Source organism: Garra rufa, chromosome 21 (genome assembly GCF_049309525.1).
Source record: "Garra rufa chromosome 21, GarRuf1.0, whole genome shotgun sequence".
Taxonomy (NCBI): Eukaryota; Metazoa; Chordata; class Actinopteri; order Cypriniformes; family Cyprinidae; genus Garra; species Garra rufa.
The window spans coordinates 38,233,264-38,246,219 of record NC_133381.1 but is presented as its reverse complement, the minus strand read 5'-3'; the positions used below and the strand labels follow the sequence as shown (position 1 = coordinate 38,246,219).

At 35.6% G+C, this 12,956-nt stretch overlaps 2 protein-coding genes across 2 annotated transcripts; one reads left to right on the top strand and one right to left on the bottom strand.

The window, feature by feature from the left end:
• Window positions 1–268: 268 nt before the first annotated feature.
• Window positions 269–7,852, bottom strand: pcmtl (l-isoaspartyl protein carboxyl methyltransferase, like). The gene is made up of 10 exons (XM_073827149.1): window positions 7,801–7,852; window positions 7,469–7,562; window positions 5,441–5,575; window positions 5,225–5,329; window positions 5,121–5,152; window positions 4,940–5,044; window positions 3,135–3,255; window positions 2,984–3,069; window positions 2,737–2,906; window positions 269–942 (listed from the first exon to the last, which is right to left on the bottom strand). Exons 3-10 carry the CDS (start codon window positions 5,556–5,558, stop codon window positions 930–932), a joined length of 750 nt encoding a protein of 249 aa, XP_073683250.1. The 5' UTR covers window positions 5,559–5,575; window positions 7,469–7,562; window positions 7,801–7,852; the 3' UTR covers window positions 269–929.
• A 106-nt stretch (window positions 7,853–7,958) lies between these two features.
• Window positions 7,959–11,044, top strand: ccdc32 (coiled-coil domain containing 32). Its single transcript, XM_073827256.1, has 4 exons — window positions 7,959–8,080; window positions 8,300–8,523; window positions 8,605–8,758; window positions 10,223–11,044. The coding sequence occupies exons 2-4, from the start codon at window positions 8,307–8,309 to the stop codon at window positions 10,386–10,388; spliced, it is 537 nt and encodes a 178-aa protein (XP_073683357.1). The 5' UTR covers window positions 7,959–8,080; window positions 8,300–8,306; the 3' UTR covers window positions 10,389–11,044.
• Window positions 11,045–12,956: the final 1,912 nt, after the last annotated feature.

The window sequence follows — 12,956 nt, the reverse complement described above, 5'->3', positions numbered from 1 at the left end:
CCACAGACTGAAAAAAATAACAGCTGTCTGAATTTTGGGTTGATTGTAATCCTTTACATACCTATCTATCAAAGTTATCTGACATTATCAAGATGAATTTGTTCTGACACAGTTTAACTCTGAGTTCTTCTCACATTTTATTACTATTTTCTAAACTATAGCAAATAAACTGTGATACATGAGAAATGTTGAAGGTCTCTGAATGAATTTTGGTTTGATTGTATGTTTCTATTTCTTGGCAAATATATAAAAAAAAATAATCACACAGTAAAGTATACTGATAGCTTTATTAATTTGCAAAAAAAACCAAAAAACATTATGTCTACATTTAATTAACATTCTACATTTAACATGTAGATTAATACAAAATGTCCCACATTAATTAAAACCTAATTTAAATCAAATTACACAGGTGATTAAACAACATTAACACTTCAACTCAAAATCTGACTCCATGCACAGACTACAAAACAAAGAGCATAAGTTTTTTAGCTCATTTTTAATTTCAATAGCTAAAGGTATTTTTGTTCCTCATTTATTTAAGCCTTGGCATATTACTTAGTATTAAGACATCAAAAGGTAGCACGGTAGCAGTTACATGTCCACGTATAACTGTACTCTATTTCGATTGCTTCTTGCTGTATAGTATGTTAAAGCTGAACACACGGTCACTTATGAAGCTACTGAGATGGAAGTTCTTGCTCACTCAGCCTAAGTATGTGAAAAGAAAGACAGCTTCTCAGAAATGACAGCTTTCATTTCAGTCCTCTAGCATTTGAACTTCAGTTTTAAGTCAAGAATCGGAAAGATCCAGACAAGTGTGTTGCTAGGCAGCAGGGGAAGATGGGATGGGAGGCGTTCTCTCAGCCCTAAGGGCTTTCTGAACCACAGCACCAGCGCCATCTCCTGCAGGGGCAACCATACTGCAATCAGAGCTCATCACTGGGAAGAGAAACAAATCAACCAAATCAAGCCACACAGTTGTGATGAGTTACAGTACAATATAAATCGCTCTATTCTGCTTTTTTCTCATTTAAGGGATAGTTCACCCAGAAATGAAAATTTGATGTTTACCAGCTTACCCCCAGTGCATCCAAGATGTAGGTGACTTTGATTCTTCAGTAGAACACAAAGATTTTTAACTCAAACCATTGCAGTCTGTCAGTCATATAATGGCAATCAATGGTTACCAAATATTTAAGAGTAAAAAAACAAAAAAGACAAAACCAAATTAAACCCTGTGCCTTGTGACGATACACTGAAGTCTTAAGACACAAAACGATCGTTCTGAGCAAGAAACTGAAGAGTATTTACAGTCAAGCCTGAAATTATTCATACCCCTGGCCAATTCTGACGTCTTCCAGAAGATAAGACGATGTCAATCAAACACTTCCTATAACTGCTGACCAGCTTTATGCATGTCTCCACTGGTGCTTTTGCCCATACATCTTTAGCGATGAGCTCCAACTCTTTCAGGTTGGAGGGTCTCCTTGCCATTCACCCTGATCTTTAGCTCCCTCCATATTTTCTCAATTGGATTTAAGTCAGGACTCTGGCTGGGCCACTGCAAAACGTTAATGTTTTGTCTGCTTACCATTTCTTCACCACTTTTGGGTCGCTGTCATGCTGAAACGTCCACTGGGGCCCAAGGCCAAGTTTCTCTGCAGACTGCCTGATGTTGTTGTAGAGCCCAGATTCATCAGGATGGCCTTGGTGGTGATCCTTGGATTCTTTTTTACCTCTCTCACTATCCTCCTGGCCAGCACAGGTGTCACTTTCGGCTTCTGACCACGTCCTCTGAGATTTTTCACAGTGCGGAACGTCTTGTATTTTTTAATAATACTTTGCACTGTAGCCACTGGAACTTCAAAACATTTAGATATGGTCTTGTAGTCCTTTCCTGACTTGTGAGCAGCCACAATGTGCAGCCGCAGGTCCTCAGTGAGCTCCTTTGTCTTAGCTATGCCTGTCCACAAACCAACAGCAGAAAGCTTCTCCATTGACTTTGTATTGTGGGACGCTGCCTCCTTGTCATTTCTGACTTCAAAAATCAGAACGATGTCTAAAAGCTGCTATGAGACAAGTTGAACAGTAAACAAGCTAAAAAACACAGAACTACATTTTTATAAGCTGTCGAACGATGTGGGTGTGGCCTAAATTCGCTCTGTCTCTATAGTAGATGCACTCACGGAAGCGATCTGTCGTGTGTATACGTCACTCATTGTTTACATAGAGCATATTGGCCTCTGAAAATGGTAATTACTTGTGCTTATCCTGATTCTGCCAACCGATTACAGGCTAAAAGATTACCTTTCCTTGTGCAAACTTGTGGGAGTGTTGACTTTTCACTGACTACATTGCCAGAGCACATTATTAACATGTGAACGTGCTCCATACTGATGAACGTTCCGTCAGGTCAGAGGTAAATAATGATAGAAATACTGTTCAGTTTCTTGCACAGACCGATTTTTTTGCGTTTCAAGACCTTATGATATCGTCACGAGCTGCAGGGTTTCATTTGGTTTTGTCTGTGTATTTTCTTTTACTCTTAAAGATTTGGTAACCATTGATTGCCATTATATGACTGACAGACTGCAATGGTTTGAGTTAAAAATCTTATTTTGTGTTCTACTGAAGAAACAAAGTCACCTACATCTTGGATGCCCTGGGGGTAAGCAGATAAACATCAAATTTTCTTTTTTGGCTGAACTATCCCTTTAAGCACTGGATGCATACCCTGGCCACTGGTGGCGTTTGTCAGTCAGAGGGACGTAAATCACACCCATCAGTGCTTTCCTGAGGAAAGTGCCATCGCTCTGACGGTCATACTGCTCCAGAACTTGGCTTCCACCCTCTGGGCCCACAGGCAAAACAAGTCTCCCACCTGGTTTCAACTGTTCCAGGAGCTGTTGGTGCATACGTTTAAATAAGATCACTGCGGGCTATGTCAACAACAGTTAAGTCTAATTCATTATGTGCATACAGTTTTAGGGAGAGTAGGAGCTGCTGCTCCAACGTGAATGGCATCATAGGGGGCTTCATCAGGAAAACCCAACCGTCCATCACCCACTGTCAAAAAACAAGTTTGTTATAAACAGGTCTGATGAGAACTAAAAATGATTTTAATCACTCACCCACTAATTTAATTCGTCCAGAGGCAAGCAATTCTGGATCGTCCGCTTGGACGTTTTTCACAGAGGATTGAACTAGCTCATCTATGTGGTCAATTCCCACTACTTTTCCAGAAGGCCCTACCTGCAGAATAAACACAGCAAAATATAACGAAAAACAGGAATCAATATATATATAATTCATTTAATTTTATGTTTATTTAGTAAAAACTGCATAATTGTTTATATTGGTGTAAAATTATATTTCCTTCCATTAATAATTTGCAATATACATATATATATATATATATATATATATATATATATATATATATATATATGTGGACCCTGGACCACAAAACCTGTCTTAAGCAGCACCGGTATATTTGTACACTGTATAGGTCAACATTATTGTTTTTTTATGCCAAAAATCATTATGATATTAAGTAAAGACAATGTTCCATGAAGATATTTTGCAAATATCCTACAGTAAATATATCAAAACCTATTTTTTTGATTAGTAATATGCATTGCTAAGAACTTCATTTGGGCAATTTTAAAGGTAATTTTCTCAGTATTTAGATTTTTTTTGCACCCTAAGATTGCATTTTCAAATAGCTGTATCTCCAAATACTGTCTCCAAATATTCTAACAAACCATACATCAATGGAAAGCGTATTTATTCAGCTTTTGATGATGTATAAATCTCAATTTCCAATTGACCCTTATGACTGGTTTTGTGGTCATATATATATAGTAAATATAATATCAGTAAAGACCATCAGTAAAGGTCATTGCACACTGAGTCTGAAATGTTCGTATGTATCGGTTTTCTCATATTCGTCATCCCTTCCTATTAAAATGCCCGTTACGGATACGAAAACGCAGAAAAAAATTCAGTGTGTACTCAGTGTGTAATGACCTTAAGACTTGTAATGTTTTTTTTTAAAAAGTCTCTTAAGCTCTTAAAGTCTGCATTTATTTAATCAAAAATACAGAAAAAATGCCAAAATGTTATTACAATATAAAATAGGTTTCTATTTTAATATCTTTTAAAATATAATTTATTCCTGTGATGCAAAGCTGAATTTTCATCAGCCGTTAATCCAGATACTTAAGAAATCATGCTGATTTATTACTTTTATTATCAATGTCGGCAACAGTTTTGCTGCTTAATATTTTTTTTTGGAACGTGTGATTCTTTTTTCAGGATTCATTGATGAATAAAAACTTAAAAAGAACAGCATTTATTCAAAATAAAATCTTTTTAAGTCTTTTAAAAGTCTTTACTATTACTTTTTATCAATTAAACAAATCCTTGCTAAATAAAAGTATTATATATATATTAAAAAAAGAATAAAAATGTACTGATTCTTAAACATTTCAATGGTAATATTTCTATTTTAAATAAATGCTGTTCTTTTTAACTTTTTATTAATCAAAAAATCCTGAAAAAAGAATCACAGGTTCCAAAAAAATATTAGGCGGCACAACTGTTTCCAGCATGTAATAATAAATAATAAATCAGCATATTAGAATGATTTCTGATCATGTGACTCTTAAAACTGGAGTAATGATGCTGAAATTTGAATGTATATTATAATAGAAAAACATTTATTTTACAATCTTTCACAATATTAAACTTTTTTCTGTATTTTTAATCAAATAAACACAGCCATGATGAGCATAACAGACATTAAAAATCTTACTGATCCCAAACTTTTGAATGGCAGTAAATATATATATATATATATATATATATAGAGAGAGAGAGAGAAATATTTCGTATCGAACACTTGCATGACAAGCTGAAAAAAGACAGCACTCACCATTCTGGCAAAGCATGCAGTGAGATATCCACTTCCTGAACCCACATCCAAGGCTGAAGCTCCTTCTGTTAACTTGTCACTGAGGACCTCAAGAGCATGTGCATGCTACACAAGAAACCATTCATTATAGCATATTAAACATAACAGTAACATCTATTTTAGAAGTGTTTGCCTGGCCTACCATATGAGGGGCGCTGATTGTAGCCTTGTAACCTTTGTAGAAGAAAAATGCATCAATATATTTATGTATTTAAACCAATATGCCTGCTAATGTAAGAAATTCACCTATGGACTGGGGAGTGTCAGCATAAGGATGGTCTCTGGAATAAATCCCTCTATCAGTGGCAAGCATGGCATTAAACACACTGTCACTCCGGATAACTCCATGATCTGTCACAGAATGACAACATTAAACTATTTACTATAAGTCCATTAAATTAGTCCACTGAGGTGAACAATAACATCTCAGTATTGTTTATATATCACTATCTATCTACTAACCTCTTAGGCGGGTGATAAGTTCTATATGTGTTTTGCCACTAGAGATCCATGCCATGGTTCTGGACAGCAGCAAACCCATAGGGACCGCTACTGCTGCCAGTCTGAGCACCGTCTGCATTGCCTAACAAGCACAGCCTGCAACAATTGATGTTGGATTTCAACAACTGCCAAGTTCGGACAGTACACCTGTCCTGAGTCTTAAAAGACCAACTTAAAGGCCCGGTTTCACAGACAGGGCTTAGACTAAGCCAGGATTAGGCCATAGTTCAATTAGGACATTTAAGTAATTTTTATAAACATGCTTAGAAAAAAACATTACTGGTGTGCATCTTGAGACAAAACAAAGGCACTGATGTATTTTAAGATCAATCAGTGCAATTTTATTTCAGTTGAAACAGCTCAGACTTACATTTTAGTCTAAGACTAGGCTTAAGCCTTGTCTGTGAAACCGGGGGATAGTCCCTAAAACCCCTTCATATCCAGGTAACTCAGCAGCCTTAACAAACTGGGAGACTAACTAAAAGCAGCAAACCTAAGCTGGTTTAAGATGTTTTTTTTCCAACAGGATAAATATTTCACATAAAAGATGTTTACATATGTCACCCTGGACCACAAAACCAGTCTTAAGTCGCTGGGGTATATTTGTAGCAATAGCCAAAAATACATAAATTTTGTAAAATACAAAGTAAAGATCATGTTCCATGAAGTTTTTTGTGAAATTCCTACTATAAATATATCAAAATGTCATTTTTGATTAGTAGTATGCATTGTTAAGAACTTAATTTGGACAACTTTAAGGGTGATTTTCTCAGTATTTTGATTTTTTTGCACCCTTAGATTCCAGATTTTCAAATAGGCATATCTCGGCCAAATATTGTCCTATCCTAACAAACCATATAATCAATAGAAATCTTATTTATTGAGCTTTCATATGATGTATACATCTCAGTTTTGTAAAATTTAACCTTAGGACTGATTTTGTAGTCCAGGGTCACATATAGTCCACAAGAGAAAATAATAGTTGAATTTATTAAAATGACCCTGTTTGAAAGATTACATTTTTGATTCTTAAGTGTGTTGTTACCTGAATGATCCACAGCTGTGTCTTTTTGTTTAGTGATAGTGACAGATAAACTACCCGCTGTTCTTTAGAAAATTCTTTCAGGTCCCACAAATTCTTTGGTTGTTGAGCATTTTTGTGTATTTGAACCCTTTCCAACAATGATTGTATGATGTTGAGATGAACTTTCTCACAAAAGGACAGCTGAGGGACTCATATGCAACTGTTACAGAAGGTTCAAACGCTCACTGACGCTTCAGAAGGAAACACGATGCATTAGGAGCCGGGGGGTGAAAACTTTTGAACAGAATGAAAATGTGTACATTTTTCTTATTTTGCCTAAATATAATATGTTTTCATTTAGTACTGCCCTTCAGAAGCTACAAAAGATACAAAAGAAGACAATTTATCAAGATCTTCAACTTCAAAAAGTTTTTACCCCTCGGCTCTTAATGCATCGTGTTTCCTTCTGGAGCAACAGTGAGCGTTTGAACCTTCTGTAATAGTTGCATATGAGTCCCTCAGCTGTCCTCAGGAAGATGGATCACAAAGTTGGATCTTTAAAATTCATGCAGTCATTGTTCAAAAGGGTTCAAATAGACAAAAATGCTGAAAAACCAAAGAATATCTGAAGAACAGTGAGTGGTTAAGGACAAACAAGGGACTCAAACAACTATCACAAAAAAAAAAAAAAAAACTAAAAAAAACCCCAGCTGTGGATCATTTAGGTAACAAAACAGTGCATGTAAACTTTTGAACAGGGTCATTTTCATAATTTCAACAATTATTTTCTCTTGTGGACTATCTGTAATCTTTTATGATATAAAAATAATCATATCCAGGTCAATACTAAATAAAAAATAACAAGCATTTTGTATAAACATTTTGCAGATTCAGCAAGGTTTATGTAAACTTTTTACTACTCATTTAATTTTGTGTAAACTAAACAAAATTTGATATCTTGATACCTGTCTTTCGACCTCAGACCACTGATGCATCCAACATGCGTCCTTGATTCAGGTCAACAAACGTGAGAATCGGACGTGACCTAAATTTCACACGCTGGACATCAAATAGACAGTGAAATAACAAAATATTACTACATACGCAACAAACTGGGCTTTAAAAATGTTGTACGTAGTTCTTTTAACCCACAACCAAACATAAACATTAAAAACATATGCATTAAAAAGAACAGCATGCATCGCCCCTAAAATAAGTTTGCATAATATTGTTTTAAAATAGTAACAGAGCTATAAAATACAAGTACATGACTGTCAAGACAGAACAAAAATCTTACTCGTAAATTTCGACTCGATGTCAACGTGCTGTAGAAGTAAACGGAAGTAGCGTTTCCAAACACATCACTACGGCCAATCACAGTCAGGGAATTATTGACGGACAGGTGTAACGGCCAATCAAATTCGGTGGGTAAGCTCTGCCGGTTACGCGCATCAACAGCAGGGAGGGAGGGCGAAGCAAGAGAGAAGGATGGGGTCTACATGCTAATGCTTGTATTTATTTCTCCTTTTAATATATCCTTTTAGGTCTGAGGTGCATTGAGAGCTTTGTACTTTAAGGTAAGCTCTACTATTTTCATTTTATATGACTGCTCTATTCTATGGGTTTACTTGAGAGCTAGTAATGTCAACAATCATTAAGATTTTGGATATCTTGTTATGTAAACAACGAGTAACGTTTGCGGTTGAAACGGCATTTTCCCTTTGTATAAACCTGACAGGTCTGTCTTTTCAGTTTTAAACCGTAAATGTTAATATCCCATGTGTTTACATTACTAGAAACGTGATGATTGACGACTTCGAAAGCAATGCGGTCCGATCTAGTGGAGATCTGTGGTCTGAGATCTGCTCCAGTCTGCCAGAGCCTCAGGAACCGGATGGTGGACAGTTTACAGACTCATTTGAACCTTCCTCTCCAGGAAACCCTCAGACAAACTTGCCCAGAGCTTCTTTCAGCCCCTGGGAACCAATGGCTGACTCTGAGGTTTACATTGCCAGTTTAGGTACAGGAATATTACATCTAACAAACATGTTATTCACTAAGGCCTGTTTATTTGGTTTTTAAGAGTGTTATGTTGCTACAGAAAATAGATTGAAGAGGATCAAGGGACAATCGAATGAAGTTACATCAAGGGAAATGCTCCGTTCATTGTCCCAGGCTAAAAAGGAATGTTGGGATAGATTCCTTCATGATGCCCAAGCCTCAGAACTGTTCCAGGATGGGAACTTTGATCAGAGGTAAAGATGAGATCTGTTGCTCTCAGGCATCTTGAACTATTCAGTCTCAGTTACATCTGCAGGTGGAATAATTGTCTACCCGTATTATAAACTTTATTCGTAGATTATACAAAATTTGTTCAATATAATTAGTTTAACACACGACTTATATAACAAGGATGCAATAAAATGATCAAAGGTTAAACTAATGAGATTTATAATGTTGCAAAAGATTTCTATTTCAGATAGATGCGGTTCTATTGACCTTTCTATTCATAAAAAAACAACTGAATAGAACAATAAACGAAATGTTAAAAAACAAATGCCTGTAAATAATATCTTCTTTAGTTTAAAAGCTAGTCTGCATCATGAAAAGAAAGATGCTGCTCAGCACAGCCTCATAACATGTCATAATCCTGTAACTGGCTATCCACCTTATTCTTCAAAGCTGAAGTAAGCTTATGGACAAGACTTCCATTTAATTATCTGCAAAAGGGAAATAACCAGAACAATAACATGCACTACATACCAGTGTGTTCATAATTAAGATAATACATTAAAATAATATGGTAAGGCACATCAATGCACATGATACATTAAGAGCCCGGGGGTGAAAACTTTGTGAATATGAATATCAGGAGCATGTACGTATCTTCTGTAGCTTCTGCAGGGCAGTACGACATTAAAAAAATATGATATTTAGGCAAAATAAGAAAAATGTACACATCCTCATTCTTATCAAAAGTTTTCACCCCAAGCTGTTAATGCATTGCTTTTCCTTCTGGAGCATCAGTGAGCATTTGGACCTTCTGCAAAAGTTGCATATGAGTCCCTCAGTTGTCTTCAGTGTGAAAAGTTGGATCTCAAAATCATAGTCATTGTTGGAAGCTGAAAAATCAAAGAATTTTTCGGGAACTGAAGCATTTTTCTGAAGAATAGCAGGCAGTTTAACTGTTCAGGACAAAAAAGGGACTAAAACAACAACACAGTATTAAGAATCAAGTATATGTAAACTTTTAAACAGGGTCATTTGTATAAATTAAACTTATTTTCTCTTAGTCAGGTCAGTACTAATAAAAAGAAACATGCATTTTATATGATCCCTCTGCAAGATGATGATTCTGCAAGGTGTATATAAACGTTTGACTGGAATGGCCTACTTTAGATTACTCAAAAATGTGTCAGGACTCAGACTTGGCCAGTCTACAAGACTTAATTTATTCTGCTTGAGCCACGCTGTTGTTGACACACTCTTAGATTGCATCTGTGACCCAACATCACCCATAGCGAGTGTGCAAAATATGCTTGCAGTTGCTTAGCCAGATAAGATGCCCACCCTGGAGGGAGCAGCAAATGGTAATGATACCTTGTTGTTCATAGACGGTTCTGAGGTTTTTCGTAAGTTGCAATATTTTAAGTAGAATATTAAAATGATGCTTATGTTAAATAAATATAAGTAATTATTCATTCTTGTCTATCCTGCAGTGCTTTGGAGCAGTTCAAACGCTGGCTGTCGCCTGAAAGGGTGGCCATCAATGCAGAAGAACTGGAGTACCTTCTCTTACCCACACAAAGCAATGAGGCTCCTGCCAGCTCCACCCAAACCGACAAGCCAAGTGAGGAAGAAGACTGCCCAAGCCCAGAGAAATAACCATATCACAGCAAGAACTGACCAGCAGTGTTAGGGGAATTAAGAGTATATGGGGTTTTGTTGTGGACAGCAGCTAAATATTGTGATCCATTCGATGGGATCATTTGATTCACAGATTTATATTAAGGTGTCATTGTGCATGTCTCTCAATCTGCTTTCAGCTAAAGATTCATCATTGTATCCTCATATTTGTAGGATTGTGTGAACTAAAAATAAAATCTCTTTCTTTGAGAACTTGAACTTGCCAAGCTCTGCAAAAGCAGAAATCTGATTTGTTGAGAGAAGTACAAGCATATTCTGAACTTTGTCATGTAACATTCCACATATGTATTATGAAATGAATTTCATTATTTACAATTGAATTTAAAATGATTTTTTATTTACCCTTTCCTGTGGTATTGTTATACACTAATTCAAACATACATACACAAACATTACATTTATAAGTGCATTATTTAATTCATGTTTGTATGAACTGATAATGTAATATCTGTCATACATGAAAACATTCCCTTGCAATCAAATGTGTGGGTCAGTGGCCTAAACAGCCGGAAACATGATGAAACATTAGTAGAAAATGTAAAATCGTCTGTAAACATGTTAGTAACTGTACACTTTATTCTGAGAACATAATAAAAACTATGAAGGAGGCATAATGAGATTCTTGTGTGACCTTTGTAGTGGAGCATGCTGATATTTTTGCCCGGCAGTAACCAATAGATGTCACTAGTGTTGAATATGGATGAGGCAGCACTCCAGGGCATTGCTGTCATTTTACTGTTCAAGCATCATTGCTTTGTTCCACAGCTGGTCATTTTTATTATTATTATTATTTATCAAATCGTATTACTATTATGCGTCTAAAGCTGCTCATTTTTATTGCATGAGTGCTTTATGTAGTTTGCCATTTTTTATTCAAATTTCTGTTCTCTGCTTCCAGTTTCCCTTTCAAGTTGTTGTAAATAAGCTTTCCATTGATGTGTGGTTTGTTAGGATACAACATTATTTGGTGGAGATACAACTATTTGAAAATCTGGAATCTGAGGGTGCAAAAAAAAAAAAAAAATCTAAATATGAGGAAAATCGCATTTAAAGTTGTCCAAATGATTAACGTTCAACGATAGAAAATTCACTAAGTATCTTCATGGAACATGATGTTTACTTAACATCCTAAAGATTTTTAGAATTAAAAACAAAATCAATCTTTTAGACCTTTACAATGTATTTTTGCCTATTGCTACAAACACACCTGCACTACTTAAGACTCCATATGTATTTTTGTAAGAGTGGTTCTTACATTATTAAATCAAAGAATATTTAATAATACGAAAATATCCCTAATTTAAAAGTATGATGGACACTTTCGAAATATTCTGTCTTCGCAGGTTTGTATTAATTAATTAATTTATTTATTTATTTGATTATATTTATTCACTTTGCCGATAGGAAGGTGAAGGATCCTCACACTTGTGAGCGCGCATTGACGTGTCGAGGGAAATCTCCAGTCATCTGTGCGCGTGTCCGCCGGCGATCTTCTCGCTCAATGTACACGAGTTGCGAACGTTTTAAGAAGGACATTTCCATGGGTTGTATTCAGTAATGCAAAATTGTGATTTACCTGTTTGTGAAAGAAGTCTTAACCTGAATCATTAAAAGCTAAAAGTGCTCTTGGATTATGCAGCATCCACTGAAGAAGTGATTAAAGGTGAGCAAAATATTGTATTAAACTGAAATAATGCTGTATGTGTTAAAATAATATATACATTGATACAAGGAATTTTTAGGTGTAGAAAATTATTAAGTAGGATCAATAGGTGTCTAGATGCAGACGTCTGACGTATCTTTATTGTAAAAAAATGCATTTAATAGGTATTAGATTTAATAAATGCTGTTCAATTTCATACATCGTTTCATAAAAAATAGTTTTTCGTCCTTTACACTCCTCATTTATCTTCAGAGGAAAGCTCTCATTACTTACAGTATTGGATTGAATCTGTCTTTTAGGTTTGTGGGGACTGGCTCCTCCATTACAACTGTTAAATTATGTCTCTAGTGCTGAGGAGAGAATGAAACTGCTGTCTTTTTTATTTAGACTTGAGCTGTGCTGCTGTTCGTCTGCAGGTCAGCAGCAGCATTGTCTTCAGAATAGATTTGAAGCAATTAACAGGACTTTCAGTCTCACAATGTTCATGTTCATTAATAATGGAGATCCGTTACAGTGGCAATATGAATGCATTAGGTGAACTAATCAGCACAGGCCATTTATCTTTTTATCCTTTGTGTTTATATTTATTCAGGTGAACTGTTCATAGATTATGTTACCCTAAACCACAAATCCAGTCATAAGGGTCAGTTTTTTTGAAATTGACATTTATGCATCATCTGAAAGCTGAATAAATAAGCATTGATTGCTTTATTGATGCATGGTTTTTATGTGGTTGAGATACAACTATTTGAAAATCTGGAATCTGGGGGTGTAAAATCTAAATATTGATCAAATCGCCTTTAAAGCTGTCCAAGTGAAGTTCTTAGCAACGCATATTATATTTGGTGGAGATACAACTATTT

Bases quoted from the DNA above. Each gene is read 5' to 3' on its own strand.
- pcmtl (XM_073827149.1), bottom strand. From the start codon at position 5,558: ATGCAGACGGTGCTCAGACTGGCAGCAGTAGCGGTCCCTATGGGTTTG. The intron at 5,330-5,440 runs GTTAGTAGATAG...ATTCTGTGACAG, and splicing joins ACTTATCACCCGCCTAAGAG to ATCATGGAGTTATCCGGAGT. The intron at 5,045-5,120 runs GTAGGCCAGGCA...TTTCTTGTGTAG, and splicing joins CAATCAGCGCCCCTCATATG to CATGCACATGCTCTTGAGGT.
- ccdc32 (XM_073827256.1), top strand. From the start codon at position 8,307: ATGATTGACGACTTCGAAAGCAATGCGGTCCGATCTAGTGGAGATCTG. The intron at 8,524-8,604 runs GTACAGGAATAT...ATGTTGCTACAG, and splicing joins GGTTTACATTGCCAGTTTAG to AAAATAGATTGAAGAGGATC. The intron at 8,759-10,222 runs GTAAAGATGAGA...TCTATCCTGCAG, and splicing joins GATGGGAACTTTGATCAGAG to TGCTTTGGAGCAGTTCAAAC.